Source organism: Thamnophis elegans, chromosome 10 (assembly GCF_009769535.1).
Source record: "Thamnophis elegans isolate rThaEle1 chromosome 10, rThaEle1.pri, whole genome shotgun sequence".
Classification (NCBI taxonomy): Eukaryota; Metazoa; Chordata; class Lepidosauria; order Squamata; family Colubridae; genus Thamnophis; species Thamnophis elegans.
In genome coordinates this window covers 62,385,029-62,404,936 of record NC_045550.1, presented here as the reverse complement: position 1 = coordinate 62,404,936, position 19,908 = coordinate 62,385,029, and the positions used below count along the sequence as shown (strand labels likewise).

The window sequence follows — 19,908 nt, the reverse complement described above, 5'->3', positions numbered from 1 at the left end:
TCATCGTAAGTCAAGGACTACCAGTATTTATGATGTCGCTGTATCAAATCTCCCCCCTCACTGGTTGTAACTCCATTTTTGATACATTTTTAATCTGCTTTTATTATTTTATAAGTAATTCATGGCAGGGAACACACATAATACCGCCTTCCCCCTCCTATTTTCCGTACATAGAAACCCAGTATTGGAGTGACTAATTATGACTGAACTTTGAAGTTTTACACTTAAGTCCCTGACCACTTGTTAAAAACACAGAAAATCCAGACATCGTTTTCAAAATAATGCTAATTCCTTTTATCCTGAGAAAAGTTCCAACTAAAAATAAAAAGGTACATTTATGTTCTTTGGAATGCTGGGCAATGTTTAGTAATCTAAAATGCATCTTTTTCCCTGAGTGTGGTTGATTTACTGAGTGAGTTTATGCAAGTTGAGCTGCACTTCCATACCTGTCTTAGTTAAAGTCCCAAACGAATCAAAATTTATAATGGCATTCCCTTTCTTAATAGGAGAGAGTGGAATAGCAATAGCACTTAGACGTATTATACGGCTTTATATAGTGCAACCCTCTCTAAGCGGTTTTACAAAGTCAGCCTATTGCCCCTAACAATCTGGGTCCTCGTTTGATCAACCTCAGACGGATGGAAGGCTGAGTCAACCTTGGGCCTGGTGGGATTTGAACTGCCAAATTGCAGGCAGCCGGCGATCGGCAGAAGTAGCCTGCAGTACCGCACTCTAACCACTGCGCCACCGAGGCTCTAAATAAAAGAATAGAATTATAGAGTTGGAAGGGATCTGTAAGGTCATTTAATTCAGTCCCTTACCTGGTGTAGGAACCTTGCGAAAACCTTTGGGACAGATGGTTAGCAATTCTTACCATCAGGAAATCTCTGCACTGGAATCTCTTTTACTGTAGTTTAAGTTCATAATGGGGGGGGGGGATCCAATCTGGCACCAATTAGTATTTTTTTTTAAATTGCAAAGACAATGGACTGAATTTGTGGAGGCATATCACTCTCTGTAGCAAAGGTCTTCAAACTCGGCAACTTTAAGACTTGTGGACTTCAACTTCCAGCGTGGATGACTGAGGAATTCTGGGAGTTGAAGTCCACCAGTCTTAAAGTTGCCAAGTTTGGGGACCCTTCCTCTATAGGATCAAGAAGTGATTAAATAAGTTATTTATAATGTGGTATTTTTTATAGCAATGGTGACTGAATACGAGGACAGGTGTCAACCCTAAGTTATTTCTTTTAAATGGCCATATTCTGAGGGACAGTTGGTCCCCTAACGATTGCCAACTTTTTTCTTTGTCAGATGAAATGATGATGCTACGCCTCAATGGAAATCGTGGGAATTAAAACCTGGATCATCCTGGGACCGGCTTCATTTTCAATGGGCATGGAGAAGATGGCTTTCCAGGCCCCTTGACACCTCAACCTGCAACTGTTGTAGAAATTCCTGAGACCAACCCAGATCTGACGCCCTTTCGGAGTCATCCTAACAAGGATGGTCATTTCACAGCTCCTTCTGCCCCGAATCCTTTACCCCGCCGGGCGTTATGGGTGAGATGCTCCACTCTGCTGACCAGGACCAAGACCACAGAACACAACATCGATGGCATCTTTGTTTGGAATAGGAGATTCTGCAACTTGGTGGAAAGCAGTAGAGAAAGACTAAGCGGGTTTTACCAGAGCAGGAGCCTCAACTGGGAAGTTGAAAACTTATTCCACAAGATGTGACAATCCGTTTCTGTATGGGTAGCTGCCAAGAAAATTACATGCCCGTGTGTCCATGAAGTTATTGGTCTTGATGGAAAAAAAATGGCTTTCTTTTCGTGTTCTGCAGACTCTCAAAAAGACACATAGAATTTATCCTATCGTCCCCCAAAAATATAATGAAGAAAAATCATCTTCCTTCCTTGGCTTATCCTCAACTGTTATTGCTTAATCTGCTGTAATTCGTTCATTTCACAGACGTTTCCTGCATTTCCTTTTCTCTGTCCTGCAATGTATTTTTGGCCTAATCCTCAACCTGGAAGCAAACATGAGTTTACTGAAATACACAAAACATTCAGAGAAAGAAAGGACGAAACTTAATTGTGATCTGGCGTAAAATACATTTGCTTTCCTTCCATTTTGACCCGAATCGCTGGCCATTGAACAAATAAGAGGAGAAGGAAACAGGTCTTCACTTGGTTGTTACTTTTGCCCCTTAGTGAGAAACTGATACCCGGCTTGGATAGATGGGAGTCTTAAAACTCTTCCTGAATTTGTTTAAATGCATGCTTCTTCTGCACCCTTACACACACTGAGGAGGGACGAGAAAGAAATGGGAATTTAAAAAAAACAACAACACATGGAATCAGTTCCAGTAGGAATTGTACATCTGCAAAGAAAAAAGAGTTAAATGCCAACGTCATACAAAACCAAAGCGGAAACATGAATCGCACAATGAAGTGGATTTAAATAAATGCTTGGAGTTTTGATTTTTAAATTTTTTTTGGATCCTTTCACAATTAGTTTGGGGGGGGGGTTGGTAGTGGAGGGGAAGGGGGAAGACAAACCAGAATGGAAAGGATGGATATGAATGATCTATGGATCTATGACCATGATGAAATGATGCTCCTTTGAATAAGAACTCCGGGTGGAAAGGCAGGATAGAAATAAAAGGAGTAAATGATATTTGGAATAAGGGGAATATACTGAACATGTTGAAGTATGTGCAGGCTGCTGATTGTGAGGGGCATTTCCCTGGAAAGATCTGCTTTGTCTTGTTCCTTGAAATGAATGGCACTTGGCCAGAAGGCTACTAACATATGGCAGTGTCTCAACCTAGGGAACTTTTAAGATGCGTGGACTTCAACTCCCAGAATTCCCCAGCTGTTGAAGTCCACGCAACTTAAACTTTTCTGGTTTGAAAACCACTGCTATATTGAATCAATCTCTAGGTTCGTAACGGGGAAAATTAGTATAAAAAATATAAAGGGAATTGCCATCCCTAAAAAGTGTACAAGTTTATGACCAGAGTGTTTACACGGTGAGGGTTTCTGATAATTGCTTAATTTTGGAAGCAAGAGGCTCGCCATTTGGGGCAACCGCACCCCAAATCATGGGGAGGGGAAGATATCCTTGTAACTCACCTGCAGGGACCCAGAGAAGCATTATCTAATTGATTGTTGACAAAAAGAAAAAAAAAAACCTGTTCATTTATGGATTCTCTCCAGCCACAGCAGTGGGACTGGAGTATTAAATGGCACATTTTTATCTCAAGTAAAAATGTGGGGAGCTTAATGCTTTCAACGGTCCTTTGGGGGCATTTTAACCTGCCAAGCCACATTTGATTGAAATCAAGAATTCAGACGCAATTTCTTTAGGCTAAGCCCATCATCTCTTTTATTGTCTCGAAAAGCATGCACTTCATTCGATATAAACTATGTACAAGTACGGCTGCATATTATTATTATTTTTGTCGCCCCTGCAAAATCAGGGAGAATTCGTAAGTGCTCTCAACAAGAGTATAACATGACTAAATAATTTTATTTAATGTTGGGGAGGGAGGAGTGGAAAAGGAGAAAAGTAATGCCTCAAAAAAAGCCTCCCTTCCCCCAAATTTGAATCAAGAATATCCAGAAATAAAGCTAATTTATTTAACAGCTTCCTTTCCGCCCCAAAATGAAAGTAAACATACATTGTCCCAAGATAATGTTGCTGGATCCAATCTGAGTTGGTCATTGGTTTATCCTTCCAAGCTTTTGGGCTTATGCTGGAGTCCATCCACAGGGAATTTCTCTCTCTCCACATTTCCCTTCGATGCGCAAAATCTTTCAGAATTAGCTAAGACAATTTATGAAAGAGAATCTACTCAGCTTGTGGAGAAGAACACCGTTTCCCAATTTAGCAAAGCCACTCGTATTTTGATAATCAGTTGTGGATATTTGGGAATCAAAGCAGTCGCTTTTCTGAAGGGTTTCTAGTATATTATTATTATTATTACTAATGTGATGATGGAAAATTATAAGCATCCATCTAAACAATGCTAAGATTTCCACTGGAATGTATAGTTTTTCAACAGTATTTGTTCCAAATACCAAGACTTCGATCTTCTAATATATGGCCATGACATTTAAAAAGGATGCCACAAGGGGCCGGTAGATTGGTTACAACCAAGATGTCATGGTTTTCCACAAGGCATTGAGAAAAATCTCAAGTAATGGATTCCATTGTGGATAACGTCAAGAAGCTTCGGTCGCTGGTAGACAGAGGTTCCGTAGCGCTCCATGATCTAAAGCAATAACAAGAAAGAAACGTTTGCTGATGGGAAACCTGCGTTTTGGTCCCAGAGGTGTTTTCAGAAACATATATCCAAAATGACTTAAGATATGATCGAAAGTTCTGATGGCAAATTAGGCAGAGTTGCAGAAAACTCCCAGAACCAGGATCAGAAAGGCTAAGGTTGCAATCCGTTCTTGGGAAGACCCATATTATTAGATCGGAGTTAAAACGTGACTTGCTTTCATAGAGTTACTCTAATCCAGAGTTCCGTAGGTGTGAAGGTTTTATGTAAACACAGGCATGCTCTAAAGCAGTGTTTCTCAACCTTGGCAACTTGAAGATGTCCGGACTTCAATCCAGCATTCGCTGGCTGGGGAATTCTGGGAGTTGAAGTCCGGACATCTTCAAGTTGCCAAGGTTGAGAAACACTGCTCTAAAGCAGGGGGGGGGGGGAGGGGGACTATGGGTCCTTTATGACTTGTGGACTTCAAGTCCCAGAATTCCTGAGCCAGCAAGGGCCATAGTTCCCCACGCCACTGTATTCTAGCAGGTTCGTGCATCCAGAATGCGGATTATGCAATAAATAGCAGAGCGCTTAAGAAACTGAAGGAATCCTATAATTGGTGCGCAACCCCCTCCCCTCCCAAATGAGAGACCGTGTAAATGTCCACCCCCCAGCCACCCAAAATCAGCTGAGCAAAACACTGCAAGTGGATATGTTTAATAACACAACATCGGATTTGGAGCAATCAATGCAAGCGACAGTTGGATGGAAGAGAAATGTAGAACAGATTTTGATGATTTGGAGAAAGCTGTGCACAATGAAAACACGAAATGGTTCTAAGGCTCTGCTAATTGATTTGATTAAAACAGATCTTCATTCTGTTAAAGAGAAGGTTAGGTATTGCATCTCTTTCCTTTACACTCCAAGCATTTAGGCACACAATTAGATGAAATACGAGATCACTCATCCAAATTATTCAATAGATTTGATTTCATGCTCTGCTCCTCATATTTGACAGAATATTAAGTACAAAGATTATTTAATTGGCAACACAACTTTCCTTCGTAGTCGGTTAAAACCACAGAAATCAGTTTAGATGTGTAGGGTGTTGGGTAATGTACACCTGCCAATTGGACTCTTCACCTGAGACGTGGAGGGTATCTTAATGGGCTTCAGACAAAGGTCATCATCTCCACAAAGACCGGCATGGAGGGTTGTGTAATACGGCACAGATGAAGTAAAGCTTGTTCCGTCTATACTACTAATTATCTTACGATGGAACAAATAAAGAAATGGCCTGCAGAAAACATTTTATTTGGGTCACTTCTGTAAACCTCTGTGGAAATATTTTTAACTTATATCCAGGTCAGCTACTATTGTAAGAAGAATGACTAATACATCCTCAAATCAAAATATAAGGCTACATCCACTTTGTAACTCTGCCTGCTCGTAAGGAATGGTTACGGTGTGTGTGAGTTTTGTACCCTGAAAATAGGCATTTCTTAATATTTTGCTTAGGTAGGAAACAAAATACTGAAGGGTCGTATGTCCGAATAATTTCGGTTCCAATCAAATCTGGGAAATGACAGTCCTGTCCCAGATTGTCATCACCATTAAATCCTTGATTTTAAGGAATCAAGGAAAATCAATTGTTGCATTATGAAATGCTTCAGTTTAGACCCCAAAGTGCCTGGAAGGCAGTACCATTTTAAATCTTGCATTTTAAAATATACATTAATGACAATTTAGAAGTTTGCTCTAATTGGGAGAAAACCCAGCAGAATTTCAAAGTACTATTTTGGCAATCCGTCTTCCACATATCAGCCTGCAGATCAGATGAGGGAGGAGTACTTCATCTTCTATCAAACATGAGAGTCAAATCATATCTTTGTCTTTGTTAAGATACAGAAAACAGAAAAGCATTTTTTAAAAAAAACACACCACAAGATGTATTTATTCAAAGTTGATTTTGAAGTTGGCGACACCTACCTTTTGCAAGAACCATAATTAAACTCTCAATGTACAAGATAGCACAGACCTCTGAATATGTATTTCACTTGTTTCATTTCCAACAATGTAGCATCACATTGTCGTATGACTTAAGATGGGGCTAATGAGATAGGAGTAAACCCCTCCAAATTAACTTCAATTTCCAACCCAAGGCTGCATCCAGATTGCATGCTTACCATCATTAACTAATTAAATCACTTTTTTGCGGATTGGCACAATCTCTTGTCCCATCATAGTCTGCACACTAGGCTAAAGCAGAGAACAAGACTAGCCAGGTTTACACCAACCAAGCTTAGCATATAATGAGGATGAATCTGCTGTGTTTTTGCCTGAATGGGATACATGTGTGGCATGCATACAACCCAACAGTGACGACAAACGTAACACTCTCCCATGTAAGAACGAGGTGGATAACAATCATTTTAAAGGGTGAACACGAAAGAGCTTGATATGAAATTTCTGGTGCAATCAAGGTTGCTCTCTTTGATCATGGGGATAGCAATAGCAGTTAGCAATAGCAGTTAGACTTATATACCGCTTCATAGGGCTTTCAGCCCTCTCTAAGCGGTTTACAGAGCAAGCATATCGCCCACACAGTCTGGGTCCTCATTTCACCCACCTCGGAAGGATGGAAGGCTGAGTCAACCTTGAGCCGGTGAGATTAGAACCGCTGAACTGCAGATAACAGTCAGCTGAAGTGGCCTGCAGTACTGCACCCTAACCACTGCGCCACCTCGGCTCTCCTCGGATGAAGGAGGACTATCCACAGGGGCTGGTTAAAAAGTAAAGACAGCAACCATGATGGTTTGATCAAAGCTCTGTGTTTGGCGTGCAACATGTATGCCTCTGGGTTGAAGAAATCCTGAAACTTGCAGAGGAAGGAGTTCACAGTATCTCTGCGTGGTGAATTACAGAGAGACCACTGTATACCCTCCTGCCAGGCAGCCCTGCCACTGACAAGACCTCATGCCATGCATTGTCCAAGCATAGTAATAATGGCAGGTGGGCATTCTAATGGTAGAGAATATCCAAGAGGTGCAAATGTACTTTTATCATCAGAAATCATTATCCCCAGGGGAGAAAAGGTTAATGTTAGATCAATCAGATACTGCTCCTGTTTTAAAAATGTCTAGGAAATATTTTATTTTGTACATCTTGCCTTCTTTCTTTACAAAGAGGGACAGGTTGCTATTTTTTTTTTTGAAATCCGCCTTGTAACAGTTTCCATTTTATGAAGGAAAAAATAATCACTTTAGTAAAAACTTAAAAACGAAGCTGCAGAGGGATTAACACACTTGAGGATATTGGGTTTTTTTTTTTAGAAAAGAAAATCAATAAGAAAAGAAAATTAATCAGAAAGCTGAGCACTGAGAATTACAATTCAGAAGTGACCACAGTACGTTTTCCAACTTTTTTAAAAAAAATAAGTAGCCACTAGTAAAAAGCTACTGCATCCTTAAATGAGGACTGCAAATATCCAGCTGACCAATAGATAGCAGCAAACAAATATAGAAAACTAATTCCTTATGCCATCCAACTGTTGTCCGGCTTTTTCCCCAGAGACCTGGTAGCCGTACTCCCAACTTGTATGGCCATCTGTAAGATCTTCAGATGTTTCACCTGATCCTTTTGAAAGCAGTATCCTCCTTTTCTTTGCAATCCAAAGAGGACTGCAGGACATCCATGCCTTCTGGGAATCTCACCCTAATAATTTGCTTGATCTCATCTTATCTCAACTCAAGCTGTTGTTTAACCGTGACCAAGATTGAACAACATTCTCTCAGCTGATGCTTATATCACCGAGGAAAGAAGAAAACAATTGTAACCTGGCATTTAAACAAGGGTATAGAAACACGGGGCAAAAACTGATTTCCTAACCTTCTTTTTCTATATATCCGTAGAGTTTTCACCTGTACTTTTTAAGATACAACCTTCTGTAAATTAAGAATTGGTTCTCATTGATCTTCCTGTTGAGGATCTTTTCAAAATTAAAAAAAAAACAGACCTGTACAAATTAGCGAAAAAATAAATAGGCTCAGCATTTATTTCTGAATGGCTTCATGTTAGTTTAAAAAAAAGGTCTACTTTTAATCATAATTTGGGATGGCTTTAGATTATAATGTTTTTACTCAGATGCGAGCTTTGTTTCGTATTGTTAAAAGTAACTGACTTTCACACAGTTGGCGAACAAGAAATAAGAGGAAAGCTACTAAACTTTCCTCACCCCCCCGAAGTGAAAATTTCAGGGGACAGAACGCAAACCTTGGAGCTAAAAGAAAGCTTGGCTGCATGTCTAGAAGGGGAGACACATGGTGATCAAACACCGCTCAAGCCTTCTGATTTCAAAAGGCGAAGCAGCTAAAGGGGAAGGGAAACGAGGACGTTGGTCTGACTTTCAGGGGGGAAAAAAGACATACAAGGGAAGGGGAGAAACTATACAGAAATGTGCATGTTAAGTACAAAGGCAAAAATGATGCACACAGGGAGCTCAGGGCAAGAAAAAAAACACGCTTGTGAATCACTGGCCGGTGATGGGAAACTACAGGGAAGCGCTCGCCTGAGACAGCGTATAACGCCAAAGCCACTAAAAGGCACAATAGCAGTTGCAGGATCAGAGAATAGACAGCGTCATTAAAAAACAAAAACAAAATTCAACCAGTTTTTCAACAACAACCAGTTATAACGCAACGATCTCTCATTCCCCCACATTCAAAGCACAAACTTGGATCTTCTCTGAAGATCCCAGACTGAACCTAGGAGAGGTGGTTTCCTGTCTAGGAAACTAGACATCTATAGCTGTCGGCTCATCGTGTTCCAGTTTATAGGAGAACTGTCTGCAGCAAAGGCATTTCAGAGAAATTCCACACCTGTTGACTCGGGTGGGGCTGCATCGTCCCATTACTCGCTCCAGCATTCTTCTAAAAGATGCGCAGGCTGGCTCCCCATCGGAGAAGCAACACATGGACTCCAGGCAGTTGACACCTGGACCTGTCTTAGTAAGCTGTGGGGAAGAGAGAGAGAGAGAAAAAAACAGGGAAACCAAGCAGGAAAGAAATTAGCAAACCCTCACCAGGATCTTCAGCTTTTTGCTAGTACAGTTACAGACACTTTAGAAGCACAGATGCAGTTCCGATTTAGCTTGCATGCGCTTTCTGGGTATAGAAGTTTAATTCTATAAATATTCTGAGAATTACAGGATAGTAGTTAACGGTTCATTTGCCTATTTGACACTTGAAGGCCAGTAGATGTGAGAACTAGGTTCCAGTCTGTTAATTGCCTGACTCACAATCTCTACCACTGTGATTACACTCATCCACAACTAGCACCCAGAAACCTATTTGCAAAGTTTGGCTGACTCCAAGGGAAGTCAACGGACAAAAATTCTGATAGAAAAGAAGCTGAAATCTATTCATATCTATTTCTCTCTCTCTCTCTCTTTTCTTTCTACGACCCTTTTAATCCCTTACTGTGGAGTGGGGTTGGGGCAACTGTATGGAGCTGAGCATTTACTGGCCAGATGCCCTTCCTGACACCTATGCGGAGTCTGCAGCAGATATTTTCTCTTTGTGCCTTGAGAAAGAAACATCTGCCGTTGCCCAGGATGAAACATTCAGCCTTCTGAGTGGGAGGCGAGAGTCTTCACCTCTGGGCCACTATCTATTTTTCTCTCTATTCATACCTACTTTTTTTTCCTGCCAAATAAAATGGCCTGGGGTATACAATCAAAGATAAGAGGAAAGTGGTGACTAAATAACCTGACAGCAGCTGTTAAAGGAGTTGGAAATAATTTTCGGCTTGCACAAAATGGCCGTAAGAACTCTAAACAGAGAACAAAGCAAAACAAAACAGTTTATTTATCTGAGACAAGAATCAATGTCATTAAGGAAAAGCAGGATATTCAGCTGAAATTGAAAAAAGGTGCCTCATCATCAGAATGACTTAAAATTAATGTGAAACTGGTTATTAGGAAAAAAGACACTGAAGATTTAAAAATAAGAAGTTGGTGAGGCACTAACAACAAGAGGCAGCAATTATTTACATAGCTAAATTAGAAATTAGTTTTAAAATCCATGTCAGAAATATCACTGTATCATACTGCTCAGAAATACTTGGAAAATTCCCTTTTCTCAAATGAAAATATTTGCCTGTTTCATTAGGGATTGAATTTAAAAGGTTGACTAACAATCAATTGCTAGAGTTCTGTTGTAAATATTAGCAGAAATGGGACAATTTCTCATCTGGTCAGATTTAAAGCTGGAAAATCCAGCTTTGGACCCACAGACATTGTAGAAGAATAAACAAACAAACAAACGAAAAAGACCAGATGATTCTCACTTTCAAATATTGACTTGCAGCTAACCATGAATGGAATTTGAGGAAAAGACAGATGCTGGTAAATCTGTAGCTCTTTAAACTCTTTGACCCAATTACCCTCTATCCCAGTTTTGAATAAAGTTATCATCCCCCACCAAAAGCAAAACAAAACGCAAACAGATTCTGTGCTTTTACACGTGTCTTGCCAACAGAAGACATAAACTGGATCCTTGACTCACAAACAAGCAATTACAAATTGCTCCATTACACCCAGTATATGCCCATCCTTCTCCACCTCCATCTATGCCCGAGAGTCCCAAAACCTTCCCACGGTAACATTCACGATTGCCCTGAGGACTTCCGGTAAAGGTTTATTATCCAGCCCTTTCCTGAAATGCACACCTGGCTTGGAAATCATTTTCAGGAAGCAGCAAATTGGAGGAAAATTCTGTCTCCTGTTCCAACCCACAGATGATAGCATTACATATTATTACAGCCTGACACAAAACAAGGACCGCATTGATGGCACCTGGCTTGCAAATAACAGCTTCCTCACCAAACTGGAAGGTTAAAACATCAACGTAATGCAGGTTTCAGCTCTTTGGTCCCAAAAGTTCTGGACTGCCCAAGTTTTTTTTTTTTTTTTAAGTTGATATGCAGGAGGTTGATATGACTACTGATGGCAATCAAGTTCTCTGACATCAATCAAAATACCTCTACAAAGTTTCAACCATGCCAAAGGACATGGAGAACAGGTACTGTCATGGATCAATTTTTTGAAGGCAATAGTATCCTGTCCTATTTGAGTCTTCTTCCTCTGTTCATCGGAAGATGGGAAAAAAATCTTGAAAGAGAATTTCCTATCTTCTTTTGGGGGATTAAGAAAAAGCTCAGCTGGGTAATTTTCTTAGTATAGCAACATGGATGTTAACATACATACATGTAGAGTTGAAGTGCCAATATTAGAATAAGCATTTTATAGATTACAAGGATGTTTGACTTTAGCGGGTTTTGTCAAGACAGAGTTTAGCACAGCAACAGGAGGGAAATGTCTGCTTGTCGCATTTTGCATTGCCTCAGGAACTAAGACTGAGTGCTTGGAATAAAACATAGAATAAACCCCAAGCAGTGGAGAATCTAGAACTTGACTAGTTTGTAATCATGGTCTTGTGTATTTCCCACAACTGAAAACTACTGTTTCCCTGAAAATAAGACAGGCTTTTATTTTTTCACCCCTGAAATAAGTGCTTGGCCTTATTTTTGGGGAGGACTTATTATTTTTGAGGTGCAGGAGGTCCCTTAACCTCGTGGCCCCATGGATCACCATGTGGACCATGGAGGAGCTGATCCAGAGAGGGCCAGAAGTTCTGTCTCTGTTTCTAGTTCAGTCAGCCCTAGTGTCTCTGGGCCTCCCGCTCTTTTTGCGGCCGCCACTAAGAGAAGGGGCGTGGTAGCTAGGATTTGTGGCCTCTGCGAGGCTGTTCCTCATAGATGGCAGGTGCATGTGGGGTATGTGGGGTGTGTGGGGCATGTGCCCCCCTTCCCTCCCAGGAAATGGCAGGGACTGGCTATGCATGAGTTTAAATATTTTAGTGGTGGGGTTATTTTCGGGGGAGGGCTTATTTTAGCACATGCACTCAAAAGCCCGATGGGGATTATTATCCAGGGAGGTCTTATTTTCGAGGAAACAGGGTATTAAAAGGATGGCTTCTGATTTTTTTAAAATTTACGATGGGCAGCCAGTGGCCCAGCTGTATCAAAAGGACCAGCCAGTCTCTTCCCAGTCTTACCACCCAAGAAAATCCAAGGCAGATTAGACACAGCTGCTGGAGCTAATTCAGAATTTTGCACTTTGTAGAATTGCAGAGATTTAGCAGAAAAGTCATGGATACACTTCTTGTCCTGCGAATATCTCCCGCTTTAAGGAGGGGGCACATTCTTTTCTTTGCTAGCTGGAGAATGACCTTACCAGAAGGGGTAAGATGATTTTTTTTCCTCCCCAGCAACAGTTTAAGACTGGGAGTGGAAGTTAAACTGGTTCCATTTCTATTCCTGGGCACTCCCACAAATTCAGAAGGATTTTAGGGGGGAGAGAGGGGGGTTTAAAGCAACTACCGTTGGTTTTAAACAACATACTAAAAATGTTGCTGCCAAAAGCCAACTGTTTTCCATTGATGGGGGCAAATGAAGTTCATCTAATAGGCCAGTCCAATTCTACACTCAGCATACATTTGGCCTGAGTCAATGAGATACTGAGGACAACAGATCTTGGTCAGAAACTGATAAAAATGAACAGGCTCCTGGTAATGCAACCAAAGAAATAAATCCTTTTGATGGAATATAAAATCCAAATCCATAAAATAAAGCCTGCTTGATTGCATATGCATGCCTCCTAAAAAGAGCTTCAATATGCAGTTCACATACAATCTCCAACCTCTACTTTATCTCTAAGCTTGGCTTCCCAACTAAAGGTCCATCTTGGTTTATTATTGCTCTGGATTCTTGTGTGCCTGGTTCCTGTCCAATTTACCCCTTAAATTCAAGGCAGACAATCAAGGAAGTCATTCCTATGTCAATAATGGCATGTTTACCTTAAATATTCCCCAAGGAATATCTGTGTGCCTCTAGTCCTTTAAAATCGGAAACCCTTTGATGGAGGCCTGATTCTAGGCTTGCGAGGGGAAAAACAAACTTGAAAATCCAATATAACCAAAGGTGCAAAACAGTACTTACCACCTTCGAACTCACAGTCTTTCATAAACAACAAATGACCTAGGCTTTGTGAAATGGCTCTCTGAGAATCAGAAACTTAAGCAGAGGGGAACTTATCCAGTAATCCAGCATTTCTCAACCTTGGCAACTTGAAAATATGTGGCCTTCAATTCCAGGGATTCTCGTGTCAGCATATTGGCTAGGAAACTCTAGGGCAGGGGTCTCCAAAGTTGGCCACTTTAAGACTTGTGGACTGGGGAATTCTGGGAGTTGAGGTCCACAAGTCTTAAAGTGGCCAACTTTGGAGACCCCTGTCGTAGAAGCTGAAGTCCACAAATGATCAAATGGTCCAGATACACTGCTGTAACCAAGAACAGAAATTTGGCATTTTCTCTAGTGTGTTTCTCAAAATCACAAGTGTTGTCGAATGAAAACAGTATATATAGATTCAAGTGGAACTGGATTTTTGGCAGAGATAGCAAAGGGTAAAATTTATAAAGTTGTACAAGACAAAAAAAGGAGACCTAGGGATGTTTATTAGAAAGCCTACATCACCTTTGAAAGCACTCCCTCAACATTTTAATCTCCTACTTATCAAGACACTTGGGGAAAGATTGACAATTATGAGGTATTGATTTGAACTCCAAACATCCTCAGCAAATGTAACTTTTATCTTTACTCTTGTTATTCAAAAATATTTGTGTTAATAAAGACCACAATTCCAGAATTATTAACAGAAAACACCCTTTAAATCTCAAGGGCCTGTTAACTATGAATGAACCAATCTATGATTAATCTTAGGTTTTTATTTCGTTAATATCACAGCAGACAAACTGCATCTTGCACAGCCCTTAAAAGTAATGGAAAATGGACAATTTATTAGGGAATGTCAAAATGAATTTGGACTGGAAAACCTATGAGGTCCCTTCTAGCTCTATGGTTTGATAATGTGATATGGAAATTCATTACTATCTTGGGAAATGCCATAATTTATTAATTATGGAAACTCTAAATAAATAAATTTAGACTATTTGTTAGTAAAGCACTAAATAGCTGTTCCTTTCTTCCTCCTCCTTCTGACTGGTTGGTCAGTCACATGTTTAGACTAAATTTGGCATTTTGATCCTCCAATAGAGTCCTTCCCAAGGATCCGAGATAAACAGATATTGTTGTTCTATGGTTTTAAAGGTATTGTCACAAGAATGTAAGCTGTTCCAAGTAAAGTTGCTTTTTGCTATTGACCAGCGGGTATTTTGTCAATGCCGATGGTCTTCAAGGGTTGCTCCAGATGTTTTGGGATTGTACCCAAGGGGCCTATTACTTCTGAGGGTATATTTGCTTTCTTTTGTCACAGTTGTTTTACTTCTGTTTGTAGGTCTTTGTATTTTGTGACCTTCAGTTCTTTCTCTTTTATTCTACTATCTCCAGGTACGGCTACGTCCACTATCCAAACTTTTTTGTCTTTCTTATCAACAATTATTAAATCTGGGTGTTATGTGACAGGTGCTTGTCTTTTTGAATTCTTAAGTCACAGAACACTTTTAACATCTTTACTTTCCATTGTTTTGACTATTTTGTGTTCTCACCAGTACTTCCTGATAGTTAAGAGCAATTAATCAGTGGAAAGACTTGCCCCCAGAGGTTGTGGGTGCTTCAACACTGGAGGTTTTTAAGAAGAGATTGGACAATCATTTGTCTGAAATGGTATAGGGCCTCCTGCTTGAGCAGGGGGTTGGACTAGATTAGAAGATCTCCAAGATCCCTTCCAACTCTGTTATTCCTTGTAGGCAAATGATATTTCTTGCAGATATTCCAGATATTGCAGATGTACCATTGTTGCTATTATTGGCAAGCCACTGTCATGTTTTTAAGGCAATCATTCTCTTCTTGAAGATAGTAACAGTAGAAGAGCAGGAGATAATCTGAGATCTATTGATTATTAATACGTATGTTGACATCACCATGCATTTGTCTACCTGCATCCCTTTCTACCTCCTTTCTGAAATGTATGAATGAGTGCATCTCTTTGTCTTCAGGGATGCCTCCCACTATTCTTTTGGAAGAGACCCTCTCCTATAAACACTGCAGTGAGCCTCTAATAAACACTGCAGTGAGCCTCAATTATTTGTTCTGTGTTCTGTGTTTTTGATTCCACGTTATTATTGACTTTCCCATTTAGATGAATAACATTCAAACGTTAGAAACCAGAGATGTTTTTTTAGTGCTTTGAATTAGTTCAGGACCAAACATCTTGCGTGTCAAAATGCAGATGCTTAACCTCTACTATTTAATATATTTGGCTCTCTCATTTTGTGTTTCTAATGACAAAATCATTGCCAGTATTTATTAGTTTCCATTGGCCTTCAACCTAGATAAGAGGATTAATGCTGGAAAAAGACTGATGTAAAAGGTATGATGACTCCATGAATCCCACTGCACATCCCTTTAAGGCTTTTATCTTGCCAGCAATAAATTGGCCAAATTTGGAGGGACAAATTAATTCTGGATGTCTTAATGCTCCTTATTCACCGAGTCGTCTTCTGATGCACAGAATCATCATCATTTTGTTATTTCTTCTAGAGCAGTTACCATGGTTAAACCATCATTTGGTGCTGATGGAAGGAAAGAGGGGATGAGACAAGTTGAGACACACATGCAGAGGGACTGAGTAAATTTTGGTTGGTTAAAGGAAACTGGACCATGCTCAATGTCAGTCTTAGGGGGCACAACCTTTTGTATTATCTCTCCCTAACTTGGGCTCCTGCAAGATAGACACACTTCAACTTCCAGACTCACAGTCACAGATGAAAATTCTGGAAGTTGAAGTTCACATAACTGGATCTTTCCCTGATTGGGAAAACTTGGTTTACACCGTACACTGATAAACAAATCTAGATAAATCTGAAAACTGAAAACAAAGTATATCTTACGGTCTTCATACTGGCGCAAATTACTCCTATACTTAGCAATAGCACTAAGACTTATATACCACTTCACAGTGCTTTACAGCTCTTTCTAAGTAGTTTACAGAGTCAACATATTTTCCCCAATTTCCCCCCAAGATCTGGGTCTTCATTTTACCCACCTTGGAAGGGTGGAAGGCTGGGTCAACCTTGAGCCGGTCAGGCTGGCAGTCAGCAAGATTAGCTTGCAATAGGGCCTTCTAACCACTGCCCCACCACAGCTCAATCTTAATTGCCCAGAGATGGAATGCTTAGCCTCTAGCATCCCATCTCTGGGCAATTTAATCTCCTGACCCAATGAATCAGCTATGGGTTTCAACTGCAAAAGTCCTCACCCAGCCCATTCCCTTTCCATCAACTGTCTTGTTAAGTAGACAATATCCACAATACAGTTAGATGTATTAAACATAAACATAAAGTTACACCAAGAGTAAGAGGAGAAAGAATTTAGTTAGCAAAAGGCACAATGATCTACAAAGGGCAGGCTCTTGCCGCAGCTGTTCCTATTTGACAGTGCATGCCACATGCACCGTTAACATCGTGGATGGTTGAGTTAGGCAGAAGCGGTTAGACCATGCTTGCTTGCTTGGTTTTTTAAAATGTTATCTTCATCATGGGGTAGACCGGGATTCTGCACCCAATCATCATGCTTGCAATTTTCCCTTTGCCCCTCCCTCCCACGAAGTATTAGGGGAGAAATGAAACACATGCTATATTTGGCCTGCGAACATACATACGTAGCAAAGCTAAGGGGAAGTCAGAAAGGTACCAACTTGTGCAGCTGTGACTGCCCTCTTAGTTCACACTAGAGTCCAACATGCCTTTCCCCTTCTCTTAAGTGCTGGTTAGCTGACCTTCATCATGCATAAAATTGGATGGAGAACTGCCCCTCCTACTCTACCTAATTTTGCTCAGCTGACTCGTTGCCCTGGACAAAGGCTGTAGTGCGATGCATTCGTCACTTAAAGCAACTCTGCTGGAGTACATCTACAAGTGGACAAAGAAGGGATGGAACACACAGATCAGTGAGAAGTAGTCACATTGTTCAAAAAAGACAGGCACAGGACAAAGTTCTCAAAAAGGTACAACTTTCATTTGCAAAGCAGGTATGTGCAGAGACACTGGTTTCTGAAGGATTAAAGGCGGGCAACAACCTGATAGATGCCAAGAAGAATTTCGGTTCACAGTTTAATACAGGCAGTATTTATACCAGTGGTGAAATTCACACTTTTTTTTTTACTACCGGTTCTATGGGCATGGCTTGGGGGGCATGGCAGGGGAAGGATATTGCAAAATCTCCATTCCCACCCCCACTTTGAGGTCAGCCAGAGGTGGTATTTGCTGGTTCTCCAAACTACTCAAAGGTTCCGCTACTAGTTCTCCAGAACCTGTCAGAACCTGCTGAATTTCACCCCTAATTTATACCCATCTGCATTGTTTAAGGGGAATTTGTGCTAAATTCACTTCCTGGTTACGATTCCTTTTAATTTTTGTTGTTGGTGTTGCAAACCAGTGTTCCTTACACATAGGAGACTTAGTATAAGCAGGCCATTTTCTAAAAACCATCTATGTCAGGGGTCTCCAACTTTACCAACTTTAAGACTTGTGGACTTCAACTCCCAGAGCAAAGCTGGCTGAGGAATTCTGGGAGTTAAAGTCCACAAGTCTTAAAGTTGCCAAGGTTGGAGATCCCTGAGCTATGTCATTCAGTCTTAGCTGCCGTATTTTAAAGCTGCTGTTGCATTTAGAGACAGGAGTTGTGATGAACAGACAAACCACATCTTATTTAAAAAAAGGGAAAAAGGGGGATTTCTTACTGAGATTTTCCTTAAGAGATATTTTTCCCCCTTCTATGAACTGCATACTGGCATAGAAGATGACAGCGGAAAGATACAAAACAGTAAAGTCAAATCAAAACTGCATTTCCACTTCCAATTAGGTTGAAAAAAAAGCAAATATCACACAGTAAACAAAACAGGCCTTCAGGAACATCCTCAGAATTAAGTACAAATTCAAAATAGATGCTGAATGCAAATAAATTTTCAAGAGCTTCTTAAATATTTGTGTGATCAGAGTTCAAAACAATGGTTGTATTTACAATACAAATACATTTATCTCTGTAGAAGGTTGTCTTGAAAACACAGCTTTTATGTCGGTAGAATTGGACTTCCATTTAATTGGGATTTCTTAGCAAAATAAACAAACCAAATCTTGTAATTGTTTAAACACTTAAAAAAAAAACCTTTATCTTTACGTGACTACATGATTCTAAACTTGTTTTTTTCCAATCTTGTTCCCTCCAGATGAAGTAGTAGTATATAATCATATGATCACAGATTTGCTGTTTGAATGCAATTTAATTAGGCAGTCAACTGTTTCTCTGGCATTAAAGTTAAAAATTAGGCATTTAGATATAGCTCATTTTTAAAAGGACTATAACTACCTTTTGAACGGTACATTTCATCCCCACTCAGGTTTTCAGTATCAATTTCCACAAGAAATGTCATGGCTTTCTAAATCAAGTAATAGACTTTAAAAAAGCCAGACTCCTAGCCCACCATGAAGGTCAAGTTAATTACTGTATTTTTTGGAATATAAGACGCACCATGATTTTGAAGAGGTAAATTAAAAAAAAATGTTTTTGCACCCTTCAAGCCTCCCAAACCCTTTGCACGCCTCGTTTTTTTGGGGGTGCAAAAAGGGCATGCAGAGCTTTGGGAGACTTGTAGAGTGCTCCTGGGGGCTGGGTGGGAGTGGGGCAAAAACAAGCAAAAATTGGCCTCCCCAGCTTTCAGGAGCACTTTGCAAGCCTCCCAAACTTTCTGCAGGTCCATTTTTGCAAAGAGGGCAGGGTTTCGGTAGGCCAAAGATGCTGTATTCAGTGTTTAAGACGCACCCAGATTTTCACCCTCTTTTTGAGGGAAAAAGGTGCGCCTTATACTCCAAAAAATACGGTACATAAAGATAATTTGAAGATCGATATAACAAGCTTACTCAATAGGAACTGTGTATTATCACCTTTAATGATCTGAACTATGAGCAGAGAAACTTCTCATCATATCTTGAGAATAGCAATAATTAGCTGGGTACATGTAAGATATTTAAGGTGGTTAATAATTAAATCAGCTGACTTCACACAATAGAGTTACTCCGCCATCACACCCTGCCCTTTTAGAAGGTTGTACAAGTAGTTCTCGACTTGCAATAGCTCATTTAGTGATCATCTGGAGTTAAAACAGCAAAAAGTGAAAAAAGTGACTTATTTCACATTTATGACCACGGCAGCTTCCCCAGTCACATGATCAAAATTCAGATGCTTGGCAATAAGTGTCTGACAGTTGCTGTTTCCTGGGATCATGTGATCACTTTTTGTGACTTTCTGACAAGCAGTCAACGGGGAAGTCAGATTCACTTAACAACAAACTTAACTGCAATGATTCACTTAGCAACTGTGGCAAGAAAGACGTAAAGTGGTGCAAAACTCACTTAACAACCATCTCACTCAGCAACAGATATTTTGGGTCCAATTGTGGTTGTAAGCTGAGGATTACTTAAATAAATGCAGCTGAAGGTTTTGATACTGACCTGGTTAAGGACGCTTACCAGTATGAAATGGTAAGATGCTTGTATCTATCCT

General features: G+C 40.2%; 1 protein-coding gene across 2 annotated transcripts in view; it reads right to left on the bottom strand.

Annotated features, from left to right (window-relative positions):
* Positions 1–3,309: 3,309 nt before the first annotated feature.
* The window catches only part of ATP11B (ATPase phospholipid transporting 11B (putative)), a 95,593-nt gene continuing 78,994 nt past the window's right edge, over positions 3,310–19,908 (bottom strand). The window contains exons 29-30 of one of the 2 annotated variants that reach the window (XM_032225031.1): positions 9,150–9,283; positions 3,310–4,278 (exon numbers count right to left, since the gene is read on the bottom strand). In XM_032225031.1, the coding sequence (XP_032080922.1) occupies positions 4,200–4,278; positions 9,150–9,283 (213 nt within the window). In that variant the 3' untranslated portion in view covers positions 3,310–4,199. Of the gene's footprint in view, positions 4,279–8,005; positions 9,284–19,908 lie in introns of those variants that run through there. The other variant, XM_032225030.1, reaches the window with a different exon arrangement.